The sequence below is a fragment of the Microcaecilia unicolor genome, chromosome 5, assembly GCF_901765095.1.
Source record: "Microcaecilia unicolor chromosome 5, aMicUni1.1, whole genome shotgun sequence".
Taxonomy (NCBI): Eukaryota; Metazoa; Chordata; class Amphibia; order Gymnophiona; family Siphonopidae; genus Microcaecilia; species Microcaecilia unicolor.
Window position 1 is genome coordinate 105,066,488 of NC_044035.1, and position 13,766 is coordinate 105,080,253.

The 13,766-nt window shown below is 44.7% G+C and overlaps 1 protein-coding gene across 1 annotated transcript in view; it reads left to right on the forward strand.

Moving 5' to 3' along the window:
* The first annotated feature begins 6,840 nt into the window (after positions 1-6,840).
* Positions 6,841-13,766, forward strand: part of TACR2 (tachykinin receptor 2) — a 30,270-nt gene continuing 23,344 nt past the window's right edge. The window contains exon 1 of the mRNA XM_030204850.1: positions 6,841-7,247. Within this exon, the coding sequence (XP_030060710.1) occupies positions 6,841-7,247 (407 nt within the window). The remainder of the gene's footprint in view (positions 7,248-13,766) is intronic.

A 13,766-nucleotide genomic window follows, 5' to 3' on the forward strand; every position in this document is an offset into this window, starting at 1 on the left:
AATGGGAGGCTCATAGGTTTTTCAGGATGGAATGGGGGCGTGGTGTTGTTACATGCATAATTACAGAATATGGGTGTTCTGTGCGTAAATTTATGTGTGGGCATTTGCACCATATTTTTGTTGGTGCAAATGGTGATGCCTACATTTACACGTGACCTCTCCATTTAAGTGGTTATTCTATAAACCTTGCCAAACCTTAGGCATAGCTTATAGAATACAGTTTAAGCGGGTATTTTTTTGGCGCTGATTGTTTTTAGGCGCTATATCTAGAATCTAGCCCAGAGTGTCCTAACACAGGACTTTTCCTGCTCACTAAACCCATTTTAGTGCAACAGTGAAATAGGGCCTTTTTCTATTTTTGCAGGTCTCACGCTCATTTTTCAGTTAGTGTGTGGGACCTGCAACAATATTAATGTGGGAGCACTTACTACCTCCTATCAAGAAGTCACTAGGTGCTCCCATGTTAACCCTGAGTTAACCAGTTAGCACACGGTAATGTGAATGTACTAGCTAGTTACTGCTTCTAAGCCCCACTCCCTGCCAATGAGACGCCCCCTCAAAAAATATTTTAAAAATAGTTTACGCATGATTACCACGCACAAACAGGGCGATTACCACAGGAAGATTTGCTGCGCCCTGTGGTATATCTTTTTCAGTGAGCTAAGCCTGCATTAGGGCTTATCACATTTAGTAAGGTGTTTTGGTGAAGGTAACTAATTGGTTTAAGAGTTTTTTAACAAGTTGTACAATATTTCTGCTCCTTGGAATATACAACATGGAGACCCACAGGGATCCGTACTCTCTTCTATCCAGCAGCAGACTAGGCAGTAAAGGTCATTGGGGCCCCCTGGCTGCTGCCCCCTCCTGCACACTATAATCCCTGAGCCTTGGTGGGCCCTTTCTGATCTACTTTGAAGGGCCCTGGTGGTCTAGTGGCTTCTTTGGGGGCAGGAAAGAACCCCACTCTTTCCTGCCCACTACCATTATTCTCCCCAGTGCCACTGTGTTTTCAAAATGGGTGCCGAGACTTCCTGTAGTAGTCTCACAGGTCTTGACAGCCTCGGCAGCCATTTTTAAAATACTGCAGTGCCAGGTAGGATAGCAGCAGTGGGCAGGAAACAGTGTTGTTCTTTCCTGCCCCCGCAGAGGCCACTACACCACCAGGGCCCTTCAAGGTGGGACTGGTGAGGACCCACTGAGACTCAGGGGGTTGTAGTGTGTGGCGGGAGGGGGGGGCAGGACCAAATCTACGGGGGCCCATGCCCCCGTGGACCCACGTAGCTATGCCCCTGCCTGCAGTGTATCTTTGATTTTGACAAATCCAAATACAGCGCATTGCAGACATCAATACATGATATCACTAAACTTTCTACCCCAGACTGAATCTGCTTTGTAAGTGTTAGGCATAGTTTTAGACTCATGTTAACTTATTGACTCAAAAAGCTTTTAGGGGTCCTTTTACTAAGCCATGGTAGGCACTAGAGTGTACTTACCTTGAGGGACGCTAATGTTCTGTCCTCTGACAGCCTTTCCCTAATTGTAATGTGGCTCTGGGGTGAGTGTGACACTTTTTCTGTCATTCTCACTGCAGAGCCATATGAGCGATGCATTGTGGGGGGTGTAGTTATCAGGCAATGTGACTTCACTAGCTTGTCTGTATAGAACTGTTATATGATTGGTTATGCTGTTGCTAGTTGGCAGGCTCTGTTCCCATTGGTGGGTTTCCCCGCTGCTCACTGGGTCAGAGTGTGCCCTTTTTTGTTTCCCTCGCCTCTAGTCATAAGCAGTGTTGCCAGGGCTGTGGGTTTCTCGGCCAATTGGGCTCCTTTCCGCGAGCCGCTGTGGCTTTTTCACGCCGCATGCGGGTTGCGGGATTTTGGGCGGCTTTTTTAAGCCCCGCTGGTGTTTTTTTTCGCCCACCGCGTTTTTTTTCCCCGTGCCCGCTGGCCGCGGGTTGGCTGGTTTTCCCGCAGCTGCGGCCAGTAGAAGCCCCACGGAGACGGGCTTAATGACGTCATTTGTATGCAAATGGCCTCATTAATATTTATTAATTATGTCATTCACATGCAAATTTACTTTGTGCGGTTTTGGCCTGGTGTTGGGCATGACAAATTTTTTTCATCTGGCAACACTGGTCATAAGGTAGGCTCTATTTTGTTAGTACAGAACCCTTTCCTGCGTTACCCTCTGTTAAAGTACTTAGTTTTTACCTTGAATATATCTTACTGAAAAAGATATTGTACACCATTCAACCAGCTCTGAGCTAATGTTGTTCTCAGTACCACGGAGACTCTTTGTCATTGGGGCAGAACCTCTGATCTACAGTTGACTGAGTAAACATTGTGTTATTCAAATAAAGAACTTTCAGAGAGATTGAGTCTTCAGGTGTGAAGTGGTGTACCGAGGTTATATGTCAAGATATAAGACTTAGAAGCTACAAGCCTTAGAGGCCTGAACAGCTAATGTCTACTGCAGCTTAGTAAAAGGGCCCCAGTATTAATATGTAAATACCAGTGAGTGGCTCATTAGTCTTGGATTTCTTCTAAGTTTCAAAGAAGAAATTGTTTCCAGTATACTTGAAAAATAACTACATTAGGGGATTGTTTGTAATAACTAAAATTAATCTTACTAGACTTGATTTATTTAAACTTGTACATGCACTAAGGAAATATATTTATTATTCACTTACAGCTCATGTGTAAGCCTCAGTGAGATCACATCCTGCTACATCTGTTTACCTATCTTAGCAGAGAGTTTACAGAAACAGGGGAGGGGGAGGCATTTGAGTCAGATGAGATGAGAGAAACCTGGGAAGGCATTTAAGAAAACATTTTTCACTGAAATATATATAATTGCATAATTGGTTGGGCTTAGACAGCTGGGTCAAAGAAGCCAACCTTTCCCCCATTTTCTTATATGTGTGCTGTAATTCTGGCAAAAAGCAAAAAATAATGAACCAACCAACAAAAATCCCCATATGAACCATGTCAAGACAATAATGGTATACGAATAAATGTATTCAGTAAGTTTTAGGGAAACAAACACCTTGAAGTGCAACTCTTCCCAATGGCAGAGGAAGAGGGTGCAGCCTGTTCTCCTCTTACCATCTAGAGCAAAGCTTCCTAAACTGGGGGTCAGGACCCCAAATGGGGTCATGACCTAGATATATTTATTTATTTCCAGAACTTGATATACTGCAAAATAGGGCCAGTACTGGCAGCTAAGCGGTTTACAACAAATAAAAATTAGCAAGCAGATGGTGGGAGGGGTATGAACGATCAGACAAAAGAGACAGAAGGGATAGAGTAGAGCCACTGCTGAGGAAAAAAGGAAATGGGTTCAAAAGGGCGGGGTCAGGAGATTAGGTGGGGCAAGCGTCATCAAAGACTGAAGCAAAAAGAAAGGTCTTTAACAGGGTGGCTATCTATAGGTGCCACATTGTTCTGCTTCTCTGGGAGGGTCACAAAATTTTATTTGACTGCAATCATGAGGTCACAGCCACCTAAAGAGGCCATTGTACTAAGCTGTGCCAAAAGGTGCCTGCGCTATTACTAGCACGTGGGTTTCCTGTGTGCTGAGGCCACCTTTAGAACAGCTGTATAATGGCCACATTTTCAATTTACTTCCTTAATTGCCACGTGCTAAAATTCCTATTAGTGCATGAACCCTTACTGATACCTATTTACAAGGCAGTAAGGGCTCCTGTCCTAACATGCATTAATCGGTTAGCACGCGGCGATGCAGCTACACTAACTGATCAGCACTGGCCATGTCTACTCTCTGCCCCCAAACATTCCTCCAGTGCTAGAAAATATTTTCTACTTTTAGTGCATGGGAAGTGTGCGCCGATCCCCAAACCAGCACAGAATTTCCGTTTGAAAATTTGGAGCAGTTGCAAAGAATGCATGTCAAAGTATGCACAGGGATTACTTTTACTTGCATTTGTAGGGAGAGGGAGATTTTCAAATACACCTTTTCTCTGGTTAAACAACATTTAACTGTGTAAAACAATACTACAAATTGCTACTCCCCCATTTTCAGTTTAATGACTATAATATGTCAGCTTTGGGAATGTGCATCTCTTCTGTCTTCTCATTTTGCACAGTCCTAGAGGAAATTAATTTATTTTTCTTTTTCATGGTATTTTGTTACATGCAGAGTCTGGTTTCTCAGAGTTTCAGTTCAGGTTTTGTCTGCACATTTCTGTTCCTAATGTGTGGTCCCTTATTCTGTATTTGGTCAGGGTCTCTGTCTTCTGCCTGTGTAACTATGGTGAGATATTCTGCTAGTGACCAGTCTGTAGTTTGTAGGAATCTGTAGCGGTCTAGCTTTCTCCTTAGTCCCTATTCCCCCATGTTCAGCATCTGTCCCGTGTCCTCATCCCTTCCACCTCTGTTCCCACGTTGCTGCCCCTTCTTTCTCCCTCTCTCCTGTACTCTCACCCCAGGACCAGCATCTCGCCCTCTTCTCTCCTCCCACCCTGTAGTACTACATCTTGTTCTCCCCCTCCCCAGATCAGCTTTTTCCCAGTCTCCTCTCCCTCATGCATCCCAGTGGGTCCAGCTTCTGCCCTCCTCTCTTCCCTAACTCTTCATCCTTGATCTTGTTTCCTCCTTCCCATTTGGTCCAGCATTGCTCTCCCTCCTCTCTCCACCCCTTTTCCTTCTTCCCCTGTGGCCTGGCATCTTTCTTCCTTCCTCTCTCTAGCTCCATTTCCCCTTCCCCTGTGGTCTGGCATTGCATTGCTCTCCCTCTTCTCTCCATCCCCCTTTCCCCTTCCCCTGTGGTCTGGCATCACATCGCTCTCCCTCTTCTCTCCACCTCCCTTTCCCTGTGGTCTGGTATTGCTTTCCCTCCTCTCTCCACCACCCTTTCCCCTTTGGTCTGGCATCACATCAGCGGGACACTGTACAGAGAAGGCTTCCGGGGATGTCTGAGGGCAGCCACTTACATCGCTGCTGCTGATAGAGGCCTGGAAGTTTAAAGGCCTACAGTGGGTGAGGGGGTGAAAAAAGGAGGGAGAGCGATACCACAGCAGTCAGGGGGACGGGGCTACCCAAGGCAACACCGTACCGGTTGGGGGGGAGGGAGATACCTGGGGTACACCATTGGGGGTTATTATAGTTGCTCACTGTTATTATTGTTTTCCGTTTCTTATTTGTAAACAACAGTTGCACCGAATATTATTTCATTTTGTACTTTAATAAAAAGATTTAAATATAAAATCATAAGTGTTTAAGGCTTTTGCAGATGATGATAGAGCCTGAAGGTCAGGGCAGGGATGGAGACAGGGCCTGTGGGGCTAGGGCAGGGACGGAGATAGAGTCCATGGGCATGGGGTGGGGATAGGAACAGAGCCCTCAGGGATGGAAACAAACATTGTCCCTGTGTCATTCTCTACTTTATAGTCTGTGTTTAGTATTTCCAACTAAAATGCTATTTTTGTGTAAGGTGGCAGGTATGGGTATGAGTGTGGGTGGGTGGGTGTGTTTGTGTGAGCGGTCTTCCTCCCTCAATCTCCAGCTATCACTTTTTCAAACTTGAGTTGTCTATGTATGTTATGTATATCTGCTTTGTTTCTTTTGCCCTGTTCACAACAGATTCAGTTTCAAGAAATTCTGTTGTCATGTCAGTTTGTACCTGTAATATATCAATCTATTTCTTCCTTTTTTTATCAATGGAAAAAAAAGCTTTGTTGAATGGTGGCCTAAGAGGTAAAGGAAAAAATTTACAGAGTAGAGAAGATAAAACGATGAGGCAGACCTTGTTAAAAAAATAATGTCTTTAATAGTAGATTAAAAGTTCCCAGATATTCAACATAAAATGCCCAACATGGCCATGTTTTGCGGGTATAAAAACGGCTGCGTCAGGGGCAGTGGGTCACCAGCTGATATAAAACTTCAAAATAAACCAGGCTGGTGTGGCTGTTAAAACATAGACAGATTCTGGGAACAGTCTCTCAAAAAAAAAAAAAAACCCCCGCTGTGGTTGCAGAGTATAAAAGAAAAATAACAAAGACAAGACTTTCTATTTTGTTTCATCCCTCTCTCTCTCTTTGGCTCACACACATATATTGCGTATATACAAGTCCTCAAACTCCTCCCTGTAAAATGTACAACAAATCTGTAAGAGAGTCTGTAGATTTTTACCAGAGATCACATAACATAAAAGGCAGTCTTTCCTTTTCGAAAATTCATTTAATGACGTTTCTTTCTTGGCTGTCTCTCCTTAGTCTCCACCTCCTTTCACCTTAGGTCTTCATAGAAAAATACCAGCTTGTAAAAAATCTGACTTAAATCCACTGCTAGGAAAGAACTGAAAAGACACCAGCTCTGGAGGACAATCTGAATGGCACATCTACATTTTCTTGCTAATGTGTAATTAGTTGCGATTAGTGTTCACTTGGGCAGCACATGTATTAAATTCCTGTGATTAAAATCCCAGCTCACCTTATGGATTTATTTCAGCCAAGATTAACATTTTAGATGAATCCTTTTTACAAAATACATTAGTATTTTTGAGAAAAGAAACTTTAGATTTGCATCTATGGATATGGAACTTTAAAGAAGGAAGCGTCAACGATGTGGACCACTGGCTTTGCTTCTTCTCTGATATAGAATCCATTTAGAAGGTGATCATCGAGGATTTTTTTATGAGGTACCGCCAGTAGCCTGTCTCTGGAAAACGGAACCATATCCTGACTAAACTGCATTGATTTCTTTCTACATCTACTGAGTAATTAACATGAATGCATACTTTAAGGATCTTATCTAATTTATCATCTCATGTACCACTTTATCTTGATTTGAATTCTTCAGTGAATTGTGGAAAGCCATAGTCATGAGCACTCTTTTCTTCTCAAAATCTATAAATGCATCACACGGTGAATCTCTGGGTGTTGATGACAATAACGAGACATCAGAAAACTTATTTGCCCAGCCTGGCTGGCAAGTAGCTCTGTGGGCAATCATATATTCTTCCATCGTTATTGTGTCTGTTGTTGGTAATGTCACAGTCATTTGGATTATCCTGGCACACAAACGGATGAGAACTGTTACCAACTATTTTATTGTCAATTTGGCCTTTTCTGATGTATTCATGGCCATCTTCAACACAATTTTTAACTTTATTTACGCCAGCCATAATGTCTGGTATTTTGACAAAGGCTTCTGCAGGTTCCATAACTTTTTCCCTGTCACTGCAATGTTTGTTAGCATTTATACCATGACTGCTGTGGCTGCTGACAGGTAAGTCCTGAGGTGAAACTAATGTTTCTTTTCTTGTTGGCTGGAGGGATAGAATATATGCTGAACTCCTTGGATTTGCAATTACCTGCACAGATCAGAATAAAATCACAGGTCTCAAGATCTTAATACTGTACAGTGTGCAGAAGATGAGTAGGAAGCAAATTTAGGTCTAATGTTGGAAAAGAAGGACAATCTGTAAATGTTTAGGAAAATGTTATATAACTTTTTTTTTCAGTGATCTAGATTCCATATTATGGCCTAAAAACCCTATATAAATAATTAAGGGTTCTTTAGTGACGTGTGAAAAAAAATCAATTCATGCCTTAGAGGTTTATTGGGGCAAGTTATAGACAGGGTTACTGACTCTTAAAATATAGAAATCTGGGGGGAAAATAACTTCCTAAAACTGTATCTGAATTCAAGAAAAATTGGGACAATACATAGGATCTCTAAGGGAGTGAAAGGGAGAGTAGATGGCATGGACTAGGTAGGTCAGATGGAGGGCATTTTCAATATGATGTTCAAATGGAAAAATAAGCGTTTATTGGAAAATGTCTAAAAATGCAAGTCCATAATGGAAGAAAGTACTAAACATTTTTTAATATTTGAAAATACAGAAAAAAAAATGTTTCGAAAGAGGACACTTCAGCTATCATAGATGTTCTGAGATAAATGTCCCCGCCAATAGGAAATACACTATGCAAAACATGTAATGCCGGTACCAGTCCCCATATTGAAAAACTGTCCGTAGCAACAGCAGGATGTTCCCTCCACATGCAAAATATGCATATATACCTCTATGCATGGAGGAACATTCTTCAGTGTGCACAGTCATGTCTCTGCATAGGGAGCCAAATTTCAGAGTGCCAGAGACAGAGCTCCTGGGCCTCCTGTGCCTGAAAGTTTTGAATCACCACCACCACCTGCCCCCCCCCCCCACCCCTCAGTGTCCCCATGAGAGCATGGAGATCCATTAGAGGCACCCTGGCAAGGTGACTGTGAAACAGTGCCTCCAGGATCACAGCACCACTCACGTGCAAGCACTATACATAGGCAGGGTCACATGCAATGCATGTTATTAATTTTTAATAAGAAAGAATAACAAAACATTGTAGAAATCAGAATGTACAGAACATCCAATGGCATTCAATGCTAAAATGAAGGCCTGCATATAGCCGCACCCCTCCCCCCTGTATCCTGCTCTGCACCTACATACTGATGGGAACCTTGGCAGCAGCTCACTAAAGTACATTGAGCCACCCAAAGGAACACCTGCTTTACCCCACTGCCCATCCCTGCCTCCCAGCAACAGTGCACAGGCTCCACAGAAAGGCCACCATGTCATCCTCTGTCCCCATGGTCACCTCAGCTCACATAGTATGTGTGCCTGTGTCCTGCATGTCCATCCCTTCAGCCCCCCCCCCCCAATCTGGCTATGTACTGCATACCCCCACCACCACCATAGACATCTGTCATCATAGGCTATGTGAGCAGCATTGCACAACAGGTGGTAAACAAAATGTGACGCCAAGAAGGCCCATCACCTGAACCCTTTCTCCTCCAACTTATGTTTTGCAGATGCTTTGGGCTCCACCGGGACATTGAGACACTCTGGTGCCAGTACAGGTGCAAACACAGATAAGACCCTGCCCTAATATGGCGCATGAGGGAGCACCTCAGGACCTGACTTAAGTACCACAGACACAGCACCCCTATAACAACTCTATCCCCCTATCCCCGATCAAGGCCTGAGTATACAGCTACCCTCATTACAGTGTGCCTACAACCCTCATATCATAGGCGCCCGGTATAAGAGGCTTGGGGAGGCTAAGCCTCCCCAGCCGCAGGATCGTATCATCAGCTGTTTCGGACCAACCAAGACATGACGCCGACACGCCGTCAGCCCAGTTACGCCCGCCCGGGGCTCGCCGCTCGGGCTCTCACACCGGCGCTCCGCGTCGTCCCTCCTGTTTTCTTCCCAGCGCCGCAGTCCAGCGGACCTGCAGCTCCTGACCTGCCTGACCACCACAGAAAACTCACACTCGACTCATCCCTGCTTCACACTGGACACCGCCGTGCCGATCCATCTTAAACCATCCGGTCCAGCTTTACGTCGATTGGAAATTGGAATCGTGTGCTGTCACTGCTGTGCCTATGCAGTGCTTCTTTCTTCACCTCAGGCAGCCAGTCAGCCTTCCCTACGAGCGCTCGCTCCCGTGACCCAGTCCTGTCATGATGCACTTCCTGTTCCGCATAGGCAGGAACGCGTGGGAGAGGCCTCACTGAGTAGGGAAGGCTGGTTAAGAAGAGTGTCTGAGTGAGATGTTCCCTCCCACTTCCTTCCCAGACCCAGAAATTGGCACGCAGCGCACGTACGTTGGATTTCAGGAGAGGTTTAAGACAAGTCAAAATAACAAAATAAATATTTTGTTTCATGCAGATCTCTTTTCTTTAAACATATCTAAATGGGATATAAGCCCCTAATGCTTTTGGTTCCTATATTTTGTTTGTGATGACTTATACTGTGCCAAAATTGAAATTTGAAAACTGTTATCTTTATCTGGTTGTTAATAAAAGGAGCTCATTGTGAATTTCCACCCTAAAAGGATGTTTTGTGGCTGTACATGACATGAGAATTGTGATATGATCCCTTGTTTCATATTGTTGACTGTGATGTTGTCCATTTGGGTGGTATATGGTGTATTAGGGTCTGCCCAGTCCCAGTGTAATATTTATGGTACAGTAAGGTTCTGAGTGTATTTTTGCTCAAAGTTGTGCATAGTGTTTTGCAGTTGAGCGATTGTGGTTAGCATATGCTTTGAGCAACCACTTTATTCTTTGACATATGATACATATCTAATATCTAAATTTAATAAAAGGTATTAATTGTGACTTTTTTTTTTCTGTGTGTTAGACAATTATGGATTTAAGCTCCAGCCCTGGCCCCACCCCTAACCCTGCCCCCTTTAGCCTCCCCAAACAGTTGGGCCACCGACCGCCTATGCCCCATATCTACTAGAATGTGTTGCAGCCAACCCCAACATATGAGATGACATGGAAAGGAAGGGGGAGGCCTAAGGCCTTTGGACAGCACCCTCCAGCGACCAGTATAAAAGTGCCCAGCATTTCACACACACCTACCTAGCACATTGCAGCCGCTAGGCAAGGGAAATGAAAGAGTAACCCCAAACACCCACAGTGGGAATCAAACCCACATCCCCTGCATGCAGGGCACACAGCCCTAACTTCTAACCCCTACAGCAAACACATATCTGACAAAGGAGTGTTCAAGCAGGACAGTACACTGACCACAGATGGCCATCACAGCATCAGTTGCCCCCCAAATGGATATCATGTCCCCTAACTCACACTCCTTGGATATACCATTGTCAGCTCCATAGTTTGGTATGCTGCCCTGTGAGACATCCCTCAAGGCCCAAGCTGAGGGTCCCAGAAATCTCCACAGTATAATGGACCCCAAATCCCCCCTTAAGGAAACTCATATCTGTGTACACTTCCCCTCCAATTGGGCACCCCTAAAGTATAAGCATGGGTCCTGGGACTATGTGCAACTACAGCCATCAGTGAGGGCCCTAAACCAGCTAGCATGAGTACCCCACAGATAGACACCCCAAACCTAGTTTTCTCACCTTGACATCTAAAAACTATCTTTATCCTGGGGTTCCTAGCAGAGGTGGCCAGAAGGGTGGCTCCGGCAGGGTCCCCTGCCATCTCCCAGCCATCTGTAGGACACATTGGCATGAGGACGCACACATACCCACATTCCTGACAAAAATGGTAACAATGGTCCCATCTATGCAACAGTGCGGTGTCATACAACCTTCTAACCAGTGCATGCTCACCCAGGGCCCTCCAGCAGGACCAGGACCCATCCTGCATGCCCATAGCCAGACAACCCTCTCAGGGGACAAACAGCTTTGATATCGTTGCCTCTAGAGTTCCCTGCTATGTCATCTTGTTTGTGCCGCACCTCAGATATGTTCCCCGGGTAACTACTGCCCCTTGTCCCTGTCCCTGCCTCCTGATAGCCAGCTGCTCTACTATGCAAGCCAAGTAGGATGTGTTGATCTCAACTGCAAACCTTTTAAACTCACAGGGCAGTCTCCAGCTGTCAACCAAGCTGCCCTGGACCTGCCTGCCCAGGAGATGCCTGTCCAAGATCAGGCTGCCCAGGATCAGACCACCCAGAACCAGGCTCCTGAGAGAGTGTTGAAGGAAGTGGTCATGGATCCTGGGCCGTGCCAATCACCCCACAACAGGCCCAAACCTGGCAACATCTGAAGACTGAGGAGGGGGAGGACCCCCAGAGGGCCATGCCCCCTAGCAGCTATGCTGGAGGGTACAGCTGCTGAGGGCTGCTCTGAAATGGCTGCCATGCCTGCTGCTGATCTCACCCAAAGAGACACTCTAGTCCAGCTCCTGACTTGCAGAATGCATAGGTAGCCATGCATAGGCAGCCATGCATTGGCAGTGCCTAAACCATATGTTGCTCTCTATTCTGCATGCTTCCTTGCCCATAACCAACATGGCTGAGGGCTTTGGCAGATGTGCAAACAGCTGCTTTATATCTACATATTTAAAGCAATGGTCGACATTGGAGGAGAGGGAAGGGAAACAAACTATATATAACTATGGGAGATATATACATGGAGGGGAAAGGAACGGTTATACACATGTCTGTGGTCTCACAATTACAACCAGTCAGGTAGTAACCTGCAAGTGTGCTTCGCTATAGCAGAGATTAGAGTTTACTCTGTGTTCAGCAGGCCAGAGGGCAGGGGTATAGTGTAGGCACTGCAGGCAAGGAAGAGCAGAAACAATTACAGGAGGAACCCACCCATTACAGGAGGAACCCATGTGGAATTTGCATATGGCCCTGTAGAGGGCGAGGGGCCCCACTTAAGAGCCTACTGAACATGGGGGCAGGACAGTAATACAGTTAAACTGAATTTGTTGTTATCTATCATCTTATGATATATTTTGGATTTTTTTTTTTTCATTTTGAAAATGAGCCCCTTAATCTTCTGCAACGGACTCCTCTAGGTTTACAATTTTCTCTTCCTCTAAACATAGAATTTCCTGTTGCAGAGATGTGCTGAGCACTATTGGATGAGGAAACAATTTCAAAAGAACAGTTGTGGCTGAGTTAATACATTCTACTGAGAGTCTTTCTATATGATGAGTGACAGTTAATTAAAAAAAGATTTTTTTACACTTTTAACACCCTCGGAGGTCTCTCACCATTGGGGTTGGCCTTTAGGCTGCCTCCTTAAACTCCTGTACTGATGTTTCCTCCATCTCCTCCTCCCTTTCTGTACCTTCCTACTACCCTTATCCTTAACAGCTCCCCACCATCAACTGCAGGTAGTGACATCTGTTGGTACCTCCATACCTGCTGACTTACCATTTCAGTCTCAGCCAGAAGGGGGAAGGGAGGGGGTTGATGGTCAAGGAGGCTCTACAGTTGCTTCATGCTTTAGCTGGCCAGCTGTTCTCCTGCCTCACCCAGAAACAGAGCTGATGTAACCAGGTTACTAAATGCTTAAATAAAGTTTTTGTATCAGTACTGCCTAAATAATTGGTAGAATAAGCTCTACTGCACAGGCATCATTTTCTCATGTAGATATGTAATGTAGTAATGTGGGAATGACCTGGCAGATGGTTTTCCCCACCGGGAATGGCCATGGAAAGAGATTAGGTGATGTCATAGAAGGATATATGGAACAATTATGGAACGCATTACCAAAAGTCGTGAAAACAACTTATGATCACCTAAACTTCCTGAAATCATTAAAAACTAACCTGTTCAAAAAGGCATACCCTACCGACCCAACTTAAATGCCTGTACCCTGCAACACAACGAAACCAAAGCTCGTAATGGACATATAATAATTCTTCCTCTCTGTGATTCTCTTCCTCTCTACGATTCCCTAATGTGTCTGCACACACGAACCTTATTCTACCACAACATTACTGTATTTCTTCATACCGGAATTGGCAAACACCTTTACGGTACTATGTAAGCCACATTGAGCCTGCAAATAGGTGGGAAAATGTGGGATACAAATGTAATAAATAAATAAATATAAGAACCTGAGTTTAGGAGAGAAAGTTGTCCTTTGTCTCCATGCGTGCCAAGTTCTAAAGGGAGCAAGGAACTCCTGAGAGGCCTGGATCCTGGCCACTGGCCTAATCCCTAGACCAAGAAAAAATTTGAGGTTGCACATACAGAAGGTGGGACAAACCACCTTCTTCAGACTGTGCAAGCCAATGCTGGCTTATGAAGAGTTCAGAATTGTACTGCAGGTCTTAATCTTGTCTCTTATTGCAGCTGAATTACTATAATTCCTTATATTCAGGGATATCATCTGATTCTTTAAAGACTTTGCAAACTGTTTAGAACTTACCTGCTTGTCTACAGTCTGGTGCGTCTCATGTTGATCATATTACTCCATGGTTATCTGCTGCCCAGGTGCATGGAGAATAAAATTCAAGATG